Source organism: Balaenoptera ricei, chromosome 5 (assembly GCF_028023285.1).
Source record: "Balaenoptera ricei isolate mBalRic1 chromosome 5, mBalRic1.hap2, whole genome shotgun sequence".
Taxonomy (NCBI): domain Eukaryota; kingdom Metazoa; phylum Chordata; class Mammalia; order Artiodactyla; family Balaenopteridae; genus Balaenoptera; species Balaenoptera ricei.
This window is the reverse complement of record NC_082643.1, coordinates 13,722,097-13,735,036: the sequence shown is the minus strand read 5'-3', so window position 1 is coordinate 13,735,036 and position 12,940 is coordinate 13,722,097. Positions and strand designations below refer to the sequence as shown.

Below are 12,940 nucleotides of genomic sequence, written 5' to 3'. Positions count from 1 at the left end.
GCACCAGTCTTTATATCACCTTGGCTTTGATTGATGCAGTAGTCTCTTAATTTATATCCTATAGCCCACCAAATCTTTTTGATTCTACACATATTTTACTGGATTTCTGTTTGCCCTAGCCTATAAGTTTCTTTAAACCTTAAAGCTGTTCCTGGACAGCCTCATTCCCTTTGGCAAATATTCACTTACTGTTCTTCAGCTTTGATTCAAGACTTATTATTCACCACTTATCTGTGCTTGCCATCTATTAGACCAAGTACTTAATGATTCAAGTCCTTTATCTGATTGAATTGCTCCTTACTGTTTGCAATGTCTGCCAATTAAATATCACCTGCAAATTTAGAAAATTGCTTCTACAACCATTCGCTAAGTCATTTGCATCTACATAATTTATTTCCTTTCACAGATCTCTTTTTATCCTTCTCCTTCATTAGTGTTAAAATCTTTCCTTATCAACAACAAATATTTTGGGTCATTTTTTTCTCTTCTTCTTACATACACACAGTTTGTGTTACTTCCCACATCTGTGATCCAGCTCCGTCCTATATGTATATCCAGTGGATTATTTTTGAACACTCACTATTCAGACATACAAACATGCATTCTTATGACCACATGTACTTTTTCAACTTCTTGCCTGACTACAGCTGACATACTCTGGGATATTCAATCAGTCCATTAATACTTGTTCAATCTAATTTAAAGAATGAAAGTCTCAGTGTCTAATTTAAAGTCTCTATGAGGGCTTCTTTTCCCTTTACACATTTTATTGATTCCCTTTGCAAAACTACCTTTTCGTTTCACAAGGCTTGTTAGCATTTATCACTGGGCAGGTGTGTATGGGGAGGAATTCTTTGGTGAGTGAAGTTTCATTGGTGGATACAGATATTTTCAAGGCTGGTTTGCAGTCATGGAAAGATATAATGGAAATATATATGGGTTTTTGTGTGTGTAACTGTGGGGCATACTTGATGATCTTCAGGCATCCAACTGAGGACCCTTTTCATCCACAAGCGTGGCTCCTCATACATTGCCTTCTCCTGATCCAGGGGGTGGCTTGTTCAAGAGGCAACTTCTGGCCTTTGTCCTAGCTAACCATCTCTGCCTTCTCTAGGCCAAAGGAATCATCCTAACCCTGACTTCTTAAAAAATTGAGATGAGAATGGTGTTAACCATTGTGTCTCCCGCAACTTGTTCTTGTAACACAGATACATCCAACTCTACGGGCCTATCTTTATGCCTGATGCCTTCCGGACTGCCTCTGTCACTCCTCTCCAGTGCGGATGGGAAAGAGGTCAGCTCACCACCTTCTCAGGTCCTCTAAACCCTCCTCCCAAGTGAGCTCTCTCTGACCTCTAGCGTTTTCTGTCTTTCTTAGAAGCAAAAGTAATAACACCAGTTCTCCTTCTCCAGGCTCACGTGCCATTTTGTGCATGATCTTCATGTTAATTCAATACTCCCAATTTAGTTTTTATAATGGAGGTGAGAGGAATACCTATATTTCTTTTTCTTTCTTTCTTTTTTTTTTTTTTAGGACAAACAGGATAATTTTATTCCCATTTTTCCTTAAAATAAAGATACAGTAGAAGTTTTACAGTTCAGTATGATTAGACATGATTTGCAATTTTAACATTTTTTTAAACAAATGACAACAGAAACCAAAAAACTAGTAAAAATCATAAAACTACTAGAGCAAAGAGAAACTACCTTTCTGATCAAAACAGGTACCACAGCTCTAAACTTCCTTAGAGAGCGTTCTAAGATTTCTAAGCTAAACTTTCTTAGAAAGGGGTTTGTGGAAAGCCTTTAATCTCAAGTATTTAAACTATTCCTGTACCCACGAAATGCTTTCATCAACTTGTTAATCAAATGCTTCCTAAATTTACGAACCAGTGATCAAGCGGCCTGAAACAAGTCTTGATCCTATTTTTCCAGCTGTAAATTATTAATATTTCAAGAAAACAAAATATTTTCTAAGCACGTAAGTTTTCTAAAAACTTCAATTACCTTTTCTGGCTCAGTACCTGACTGAAATGTTCAAATGTTCATATTGCACACAAAAAAATTTGAGCAGCATACTATATGAGTGTGAGAAGCTGATGAAAAATAAGACTGAGGAAAATCCCCAAGTTGTGTCCCATTTAACATGATTGAATATATAGTTTCTGTATCTTTAATTAATATAAGTAAAAAGTAATCTTTAGAACAGCACAGAAATGCAAATGCATCAGAGTTTTACAAAATATATTCAACCCCCTTATATGTGCAACAATCTTTTAGTTTTGGAGCTGCCATACAAGGGAGCTAGTTTCTTCTCCTTTATATATGAAAGCCGGAAGTCATGTGTACAAAGTTATTTATATGAGAAGAATAAAGATCCACATTCCTTTTCTTTGTCCTTGACAAATATTTATGGAATGTTGGAAATGATGAAAAAACAATTCCAATGTTATGAAGTCCAAAGACTTGGAATGAAAAAACTCGTAGTGGCACATTGCGCTACACGGAATGACAATCACCTTCTAGAAAGAGGAATACCTATATTTCTTTAACTTTTTTTTTTTTTTTTTTTTTTTTTTTTTAGCTCTAGACATCATCCACATGGGTTCCAGGTGCATTTACTAATTGTTTCTAGACAATTCCATTTGGATGCTCTTCGGCCATCCTAAAATTAAAATGTCTAGAGCCAAGCTCTGTATCTCTGTTGCCCTTTTCTAATCTGTTCTTCTATTTTCCCTGTCTCTGCCATGAGTATCCATCTGCTCGTGTTCCTCTGCTAAATTTCTCACCAAATCTCAACATGTCCTTTCTCTTCTCCTCCAACTTACCAAGTTCTAGTCATTTTTTCTTGGAATATTGATTGCTTCCTCAAAATCAGTTTTTGGGGCTAATCTCCTATTGCTGTTAAGTTTAGACACCCTTTTTTCCTCTCTGGATTGTTGAAAAAGACATTTGTCTTTCCCCTTCTTCACTCCAATGCATCCTTGGCCTTACCTCAGTTATCTTTCTTAAACATAAATTAAATCCCACTTTTCTCTTATGTAAAAACTTTTTATAATTTTCACTGGTTAAATGATAAAGTCCAAACTCTTCAGCATGGCAAGCATGGTTTTATAATTATCCCTACTGTTGCTTCTCACACTCCTACTCATCTTCAAGACCTAGCTCAAATTTCTCCTCTTATGTGAAATCTTTTCATCTCCTCAGGCACAGGCTGTCACTCCACCCCTTGGTTGCCAAGGCACCCTGCATGCATTACCCTATGGCATTGATCACACTGTGCTTTAACGATTTATTTGCACATTTGTCTTCCTTGTACACTGTGAGATCTTTGAAGGCAGGAATGATGTCTTCCATTCCTTTGTATCTGTGATGCTAGGCACAGTGCCCAGAACATACCATGCATTCAAAAACACATGGGGAATGAAAGGATGAATATAGGGCATTCGTCCTGGCATACAAAATAAAGTAAACACAACCTCAGCCCTCTGGTTCCAAAAGAGGGACTATGGAAAGAAAAGGGGAGAGGTCAGTCTCTCTCTCTCTCTCCATATATATATACTTTTTCCCCCGCAAAGGGTCATTTGAAAAGTGAAACAGATATACCCAGAAGACAGAATTATCAAAAAATGGGAATAGTTTGACAGCCTTATGGGACAAAGGATGAGTTTAGCTGGTGTTGAAAATATAGGAAGATGAAGTGAGGCCAGCCAAAGCAGATTGAAGCTGAATGCGATCTATATGGAGTAGGACAAAATGTAGGGATTGAGACATAAACTTCAGAAAATAATGGATGCCTTTCTAAGGAGCTTTAATTTTTTAAAAAAAGAAGAGCAGGTTTTTGAGATAAAAAGTGAGATTTTTTGAGAAGTTTAAAGATGCAAATGTTTTTTGTCACTCCCCCAATCCTTCTCTATGTAATCTTATTTTTTTATCCTCGATTCATATTCAGCCAAACTCCATCTGAACCTTCTTGGAATTTGCAGGTCTTAAAACCTGCGTTGAACTGTTTCTGAGTATTATTTTCCTCACTGTCTGTAATTTGGTTTATTAAAATGCTTTTAAGACCAAACTTACACTAGAACTCTGTTCCTCTCTGTTAACTGGTCAAGGGGGATAAGCACTTGGACTCTGGATCCACACTGCCTGGGTTTGAATCACGAATTCTCCACAACTTGGCTAAGTGACCATGGGCAAGTTACTTTTGCTCCCTAACTCTGTTTCATCATACACAGTATTGGGATAATAGTACTACCTACCTCATAGGGTTGTGTGAGTGCTTTGGCAATAGTAAGTTCTACATAAGTGTTAATATTTATTATTTGGTCCATTTCAAACTATGTTTTTTTTCATTCCCTATGGTACCTTTCTTGTCACTGCTGTCAAGTATATTGCTGACTGAAATATGTGCTTCTAATTCCAATGATATTCTATTTTTTATTATAAAACACAGCATATAAAAGAATTCCAAGTAATATAACACAAAGTTTCAGCTCTTTCCTTATAAAAGCACTAAACATTCATATTTCATTTACTTACTTTATTTTTTTACTTTATTAATTGCCCTACTCCACTACACTAGATTTCCTTTTAGATTTCTATTATCTATCAGTTTCTTCTTTTCTTCTTTTGAAAGTCTAGTTCATATCTTCTATAGCTTTACCTATGGGGATCTTAGTATTCTCTTATGGATTTTATACTTCTTCATGTAGGTGAAGCAGTGAAGCAGTGAGGTTAACAATGCATCATACTTTTGCAAATATTTTCCAGCCTATCATTTGTAATTTAATTTAGTTATTATTGTTTTTGATTTATTGATGATTTAAAATTTTGTATACATGCAACTATTGATAGTTTCCATGTAACTTATTCCATTATTTTTAAGCCTCTGATACTTCCCATGTTCCCTCTCTGACTCTTTTTAATGGGTTTTTCCATAATCATCGTGACAAATACGCTAGAAAACATTCTTTTAATTTTGGTTTCCCCTTAGGAAGGCAGAGAGTCTTGTTAATCTTAGAAGTCTTATGTCATGTATAGAGGCACTCAATGGCAATATTTACTGCTATTTTAAATATACTTAGATTCATGAAAAATGTCTACACTAGTCAAATATATATAACAATAATAAGCTCACTTTTCTCAAACTCTGTCATAACATTATTATGCCATTTCAATAGTGTTATTTTGCTTTACAGGGGTAAATGATCCTGATAAAATTTTAATGATGATTCTTGTTGGATAATCTAAATTACTTTATGATATTTTACTGCATTACTATTTGTATACTTGAATTGACATTTTAAGTTGCTGAAAATTAGAGCATACATCTCTATTAGTAATAGAATACAGTGACTGCCCTTTCCTTCTGAAAATGTTATCTTCCTGTTGCTTTCATTTTTTTTAATTTAATTTTTATTTTATATTGGGGTATAGTTGATTTACAATGTTATGTTAGTTTCAGGTGAACAGCAAAGTGATTCAGTTATACATATACATATATCGATTCTTTTTCAGATTCTTTTCCCATATAGGTTATTATATAATATTGACTAGAGTTCCCTGTGCTATACAGAAGGTCCTTGTTGATTATTTATTTTATATATAGTAGTGTGTATATGTTAATCCCAACCTCCTAATTTATTCCTCCCCCCCACCTCTCCTCTTTGGTAACCATAAGTTTGTTTTCTTTTCTTTTTTTTAAATTAATTTTTATTGGAGTATAGTTGCCTTACAATGTTGTGTTAGTTTCTACTGTACAGAAAAGTTCCTCCTTTTTGGATTTCCTTCCCATTTAGGTTACCACAGTGCATTAAGTAAGAGTTCCCTGTGCTATAGAGCATGTTCTCATTAGTTACATTCTCTCAGTTTTCTTCCCCTCTCTCTACCTGCTCCAGCAAACTCTTATGTAAGCTTCTCCACTTTTACCTGCTTAAGAAGTATTTCTTAAAGCCTAGTCAGAATGGCTAATTATCTTCTTGAAGAAAATAAAATTTAGTTGCAATAAATAGCTTTATATTTTTTCCAGCTAAAAAATCATACATTTTTCAGTCAGCTTCTTTAAGCCTGAATTTTTGCTATGTAAAAGGACCCTGCTGAACTTTACATTATCATACAATAATGATATGCTCTTACATGCAAATAAAAACAAACTGTTTATGAAGAACAACATACAATTGCTTGTGTGTGGTTTTTATGCAATAAATTCTTAAAGTGTTTTAAAAAAATTATAGTTGGAAGTGATCTTCCCACTAACATACTTGTATTCCTCATTTCATAGGTGAGGAAGCAAATCTCAAAAATTTAACTAACTGGAGCAAGCACACAACCAAATTAAAAACAGCACCAACATTAGACTAATTATAATGCTTGTTACTTTTAACTTGCATTTAGTAAGTGAAGTTTGTTAGTGTGATAATTCTTTTTTTTTTTAACATCTTTATTCGAGTATAATTGCTTTACAAGGGTGTGCTAGTTTCTGCTTTATAACAAAGTGAATCAGTTATACATATACATATGTTCCCATATCTCTTCCCTCTTGTATCTCCCTCTCTCCCACCCTCCCTATCCCACCCCTCTAGGTGTGCGTGATAATTCTTAAGGATTTTTATCTACTATATCTATAGAATAAACTTGCATAATGCCTTTTCCTTTTATCTTTATTTTAATATAATTGCTTATTTGGGTTCAGTTCAGGCAGGACCCCTCAGAAATACAAAGACAGAACGCTTGTTTTGTGGTTTTATAATAAAGGAATATAAGATAAATAGTCATAGTTTTTATAAGAGAGATGAGGATTGATGATTCCTGTTTGCCTATTAAAATATTTCTATTAACCTTTTGCAAAAAAAATTCCATATGTAATAGGTTTATTAAATAAACTGACGTTACTAAAGTTTTAAAGGATATGAAAAACAGCTTTATTATTTTTCCTACCACTGTCTTCAAAACCTCTTATTTTTTTTCTCTTCTACATCTCTTAGAAACAACTTAGATCCTTTGGCTTTCTGAATACTTTTCAGTATTCCAGAAATAATTCCAGTTCTGGCAATGGTGGAATAATTTTTTATTGGGTTAACCCAACAAAGAGTAACAGTTGTAAATTCTGGATGAAATTTTTTAAAAACACACATTGAACAGATTGCATATCAACTGAAAGCAGGCATAAACTGAAGAGTACTCAACCCTTTAAAGATGGTAACTGCTTTGGGTGAGATCTACTTTTATATGGCTCATTCATTGAGGACCCACCTCAGTTAGGCAACAACGGGTAGCTAGAGCTCAAGCAGAAAGTCAGAGTCTTATTAGCTTAATGCATCAGAGGATGGTGTTTGAGGCAGCCAGACTGTGCAGAAATCAAAAGAGGACTCACATAAAGGAGGGAGTCACAGAGAAATAAGCCCAAAAATCTATGTATAAACTTCCCTCAAATCCTTGGCTGATTCCAAACCAATACATGCATAAGAATGATTCTAGTTACCTAGAATAAAAAAGTTACCAAATGAACTTAACAGAAATTGGAGATGGCAAAGAAAGAATCAATAACCTGAAAACAGATCATGATAAATTATCCAATCTAAAGATCAGAGAGTAAAATATTATGATGAAATAAACAAGACCTCAGTGACTTAGAGACAACATTAATAAGGTCTAACGAATGTTTTCTGAGCCTCAAGTACAGAGGAGAAAGAGAAGAGGGTGGAAAAAATATTTGTATAAATAATTGTCAAGATTTATTAAACTTAGTGAAACATATCCCAGAAGCTCAGTGAACCCCTAACAGAGATAAATACAAAGAAAATCATAGCTAAACATCAAAACATCAAAAATGAATAGAGAATTAAAAAACGGCCACCTCTACACTATAAAAAAGGAGCAAAAGTACAAATGATGGCTAACTTCTCAACAGAAACAATATTTGGTGAGAGACAATAGAATGGCATATTTAAAGTCATGAACATTAAAAATAACTTTATGTATGGTAATGAATGTTAACTAGACTTATCGTGGCAATCATTTTGCAATACATACATATATCAAATCATTATGTTGTACGCCTGAAACTAATATAATGTTATGTATCAATTATACTGTGAAATAATAATAAAAACATTTATTATTGTATGAAAAATTGTTGAATGATAATTTTATTTTGATTTTTGAAATAAAAAGTTGCTCTTGCTTTAAAATCACCAGCCTTGATTTTAGGAATAATAATATTTCGTCTTCAATTTTCTTCTTAGATAATAAAAAAGTATGAGGAAAAATATATTTTGATTATAAGTGACTGTGTTCTGAGACTCTCAGTGTTCTTGTCAAACATAAATCAGAATCAGCAGTGCCATCTGAAAACACTAAGACAGAAAGTATCTAGCAAAAATAAACCTGTCAACTCAGAGTTTGTTATTTGCTAATAATATTATTAAAACTGAGGATAAACAAAGAAATTTTAAGGTAAACTAAAGTTGAGAGTATATGCCACTTGTAGGACTGGATTTCAAGACATTGTAAAGGAAGTTCTTCAGACTGAACTAAATGATACCAGCCAGAAGCTCAGATATGTAGAAAGGAATAAAAAACCACAGAAATAGTAAATAGATAAATAGTTAAATATCAGAAACTGTCTTTTCCCTCCCTCTTTATACCTTTGAAAGTCAACTGATTGTTTAAATCAAAAACTATGACATTTTACTTTGGAGTTCATAAATATAAATACATGACCATAATAACACAAAGGATATAGTACGTATAAATGGAATTATATTGCTGTATGTTTACGTTTTTTAATGTGATGTGGTATGATATTAATCTACATAGAATGTGATAAGTTAAGAATGCACATTATTAACTCTAGACTAACCATAGACAAACAAAAATACAGAGAAATACAGCTAAAAAGTTAAGAGGGAAATAAAATCAAACACTAAAAAAATTCAATTAACCCAAAGGAAGGCAAGAAAAGAAGGAACAGAGGGAAACAATAAGATACACAGAAATCAAATAGTAAATTATAGACCTAAACATGACTATTCAACAACTCAGCAGGAAGACATGATGATTAAAAGTGTGTATGCTCCTAATAATAGAGCTTCCAAAAAATGAAGCAAAGACTGACAGAAATGGAGATAAAGTAATAGAGAAGTTTAAATACTTCTCTGAGAATTGCAAGAACAAGGAGAAAAATACAAGTAAGAATAGATTTACCTTATTTAGATACCAAAACTAAATGATCAGTTCCTAAGTGGTCAGGATCTTATTTGTTTAGTTTTTGAAATTACATTTTTAAAAGAACACAATGACATGAACTGTGTTTGGAAAAGGCATTGTGACTTCATCATGTACCATATCTTGACAAAATGTCTGGAGTATAACTTTGGCAAAGGTAAATACCTGCAGTAAATACTTTTCTATTATAGGAAATATTTTAAAACTTAGCTTTATATTGTCATCAGTTTTTCTTTTTTTTTTAAACTTTGGGTTTATTTATTTACTTATTTATGGCTGTGTTGGGTCTTCGTTTCTGTGCGAGGGCTTTCTCTAGTTGTGGCAAGCGGGGGCCACTCTTCATCGCTATGCGCGGGCCTCTCACTATCGTGGCCTCTCTTGTTGCGGAGCACAGGCTCCAGACGCGCAGGCTCAGCAATTGTGGCTCACGGGGCCTAGTTGCTCCGCGGCACGTGGGATCCTCCCAGACCAGGGCTCGAACCCGTGTCCCCTGCATTGGCAGGCAGATTCTCAACCACTGCGCCACCAGGGAAGCCCTCATCAGTTTTTCTTTCCACAAAGTTCATGAAATAGTATTGGTGAGATTTGATTCAACACCGCCACCTAATGCTTTGCCTTACACTTATTTTGTATGAAATTAGTTGCCAAGGGTTATAGTCAACCTTTAGATATGTGATAAACAAACAAACAAACAAATAAATGCTTACCTTAAACACTAGTTCTCCCACCAAGCCATTCCATGTCCCATCTTCTTGTGGGCTTCCATACTTGTGATCCGGTGCAACATAAATTTCATAGTTAAAACCCAGGTAGTTAGATAAGGCATCCAAAACATCAATGGAGAAGCCTTGGTATTTCTTTGGCTTACCCAGGACATTTTCAGAGACCATTACAAAAGGTTCTTCCTACATGGAAATAAGAGAAATCCTTGATGTCAATCGATATTGCTCCCTTAAAGCAAAGATTAATTCTTCAAAGAGTTTTGCTTACAAACAGTCTAAAAATTGGTTTTGCACTGTGAGAGAATAACTTAGAAATATAACTTATGTGTTATTAATGCATCACTTTATCAAACAATGTTTAATCACCCAGTTTCTTGTCAGCTCTCATTTAATTATTACCATATCAAAAATTAGATGAAAATGATTATAAAACTTCAGGAACCATGAATTCATGTTTCTTGCCATCTCAGGACCAAGCTAAGATTCATCAATAATAAAATCATATTTAGGAGACCATGAATTTTTTTCTCTCCTCAGGCAGTTATTGTTTATTTATGTCAAAATATGTAAAATAATACTTTAATAGATATAATCTACATAGAGTTTTTTGAAAAGATCAAAAAATTCTAAGAACATATAATTTAGGTAAAATTTATAACATCACATTTACTGGGAGTTATTTGCTAAGTAATTTTGAAACTTGGATATAAACACATTTCATTGCAAAAGTAATTTCTTTACTACTGTTATGAGAAATTCACTTACTTTTTGGGTAATTTGTGTAATTTAGTAAATTCAGCAAATTGGTTTCAATTTCCACCTCTTTCATCTTTTTGCATTGTTGCCCTCTTACAGTTAACAAATAGTCCCCTTTCACTTTTTAGAACACCTGGTGTTAAGAGCGGTAAATTGGTTTGACACATGCTGGTAGACTACAGAAAATTAGATAATCTATTTCTTAATTTCCTAAACTTGTTCAGGAATCTTTCAACAACAGTAATATTTACAGATAACCATCCATAGTGTGTATATCCACCCAGCCCTGTGGGCAGGTTAAAATCTATCCTGGGTCTAAGCCAGAATACCCAAGGATTTTATCCTTGGATCATTTTTCCTTAGGGACTCACAAAATAGCCTTCATTGAGTGGTAAAATAATACTTTGTTTTTGGCTCTTACTCAAAGACACTAAGTAAGCGCCTTATAAAATCACTGCATCTATTATAGGAATATTGTCCACCATAACATTCAGTTTTCCCATAAAAATTACCATGAGATACATTTTTAAATTGTTCAGAGCCAAGAGAGCTTCATTTTGAGTCAGTAATGCCTTTTTTAAAATAATGAAAATGTGAATAATTATTTAGCTATCCCCTTTCACTTTGGATACCCAGGAGATCATGATGCTCATCTATAACTATGTTGATATTGTGTTATTTGTAATTTTTTAAAAATCTTACTTTTCTAAACTACTGGTACTATTTTAAAAAAATTGGTCTTGTTTAACCATTTATATCTTATCTTAGAGTAAAATAAATCAGTAAATAAATAGTTAGATGAAGGCTGTGACTGCTGTTTGTTCCCCTCTTTGTCATTAATTATATGTATCTACTTTCATTTTAGCACTACTGAGAGTGAAGACAATCCACAGTCTCCCTTTAGGCAAGATGAGACCACGTGACCAATTCTGACAAATGTGATGTAGGCAGGGTGCTTTGTGCAACTGTTCTTCTGTCCTTTCTACTTATGAACACGTATTGGCTGGAAGCTCTGGTAAGTATCTTAGATCACACATAATAGAAAAATAAGACGAAGAAATCTATGTCCTTGGAACTTGAAATGCTACAGAAGACTGACTGACTTTCTAGGGTTCTAGAATATAAGAAAAATTTTAAATTTCAATTTCTTGTTGTTAAACTCCTGATTTTTTTTTTCCTGTTTTAGCAGTATTTGATGCTAATGAATAATGCCAGATTGATATATCAATAGATGAGAGGTTTTGAGAATGAATGAAAATTTCTAACAATTCTGACTTTAATCTAAATGATATCAAATGAATGAAAAGTAAAAATTCAACAAATCCGTTAATACAATGTATAAAATACAGAACATCTTCTTGATTCCAAATATAAACTTCCCGCTAATATGGCAAAATTTGCTTCTGTCCATTTGGTTGTCTGGACAAAACACAGACCTAGCTAATGACTATGCATTGCACAAATACTCTAATGAAGTTATTAGATTCAGAATGGGTTAAAGAAATTCCAAAATAAAGATCATATTCAGAGAGCATGTAAATAAGATCAGGAAATTCTAGAATTAATTGGGAATTGATTGCTTATATTATGTTAAACATGCTGGCAACAGACAGCATGTAATTATTTCCTTACACACATTTCATTCATTTCTATATTTTGAACATCTATCCACTGACAAACCAATGGAAAGATGCTTCATGAAAAATCTTATTATTTGACTGGTTCCTCTACCAATAATTTTGGACCATATGTATTCTTTATTTATCCATGGTCTTTAAAATCTAACAAATCTCTTAGGTACAGAAGGAACTTAATCACCAGGATATGGAAAACCACTCTTTAAGGTGACACAAAAAATTAAGAAGACTAATTAATTATAATGCAGAGCTAACTGCTCTATGTGGCAAAAATAATATCCAAATGTATGCCTCCATATGAAATAGTGATTCTTTTTCATTTTATCAGATTTGATTTGATTATCTTTAGAACAATTGTTTAATATGTTAGATTATGTTATATTTGTTTAATATGCTGAATTTCCCCCTAGAAATGACTTAATTCCAACTTTATAAGTAAATCCCTAGGCAAATGGATCCCTTTCAGAAGTTTGTTGTCAAAATCTGCTTCTAGCAACATCAGCTACAAATGATTAAAGTTACAGTATAAAAATGGTTATATTAAAGGTTGTTTTAAAGACTGTTGATGAATTATTGATGAACATGCTTTTTAAATTGTAC

At 33.4% G+C, this 12,940-nt stretch overlaps 1 protein-coding gene across 1 annotated transcript in view; it reads right to left on the bottom strand.

Annotated features, from left to right (window-relative positions):
- Window positions 1–12,940, bottom strand: part of GRID2 (glutamate ionotropic receptor delta type subunit 2) — a 1,393,316-nt gene that overhangs the window by 309,097 nt on the left and 1,071,279 nt on the right. The window contains exon 10 of the mRNA XM_059923901.1: window positions 9,933–10,130. Coding sequence (XP_059779884.1) covers window positions 9,933–10,130 — 198 coding nt within the window. The remainder of the gene's footprint in view (window positions 1–9,932; window positions 10,131–12,940) is intronic.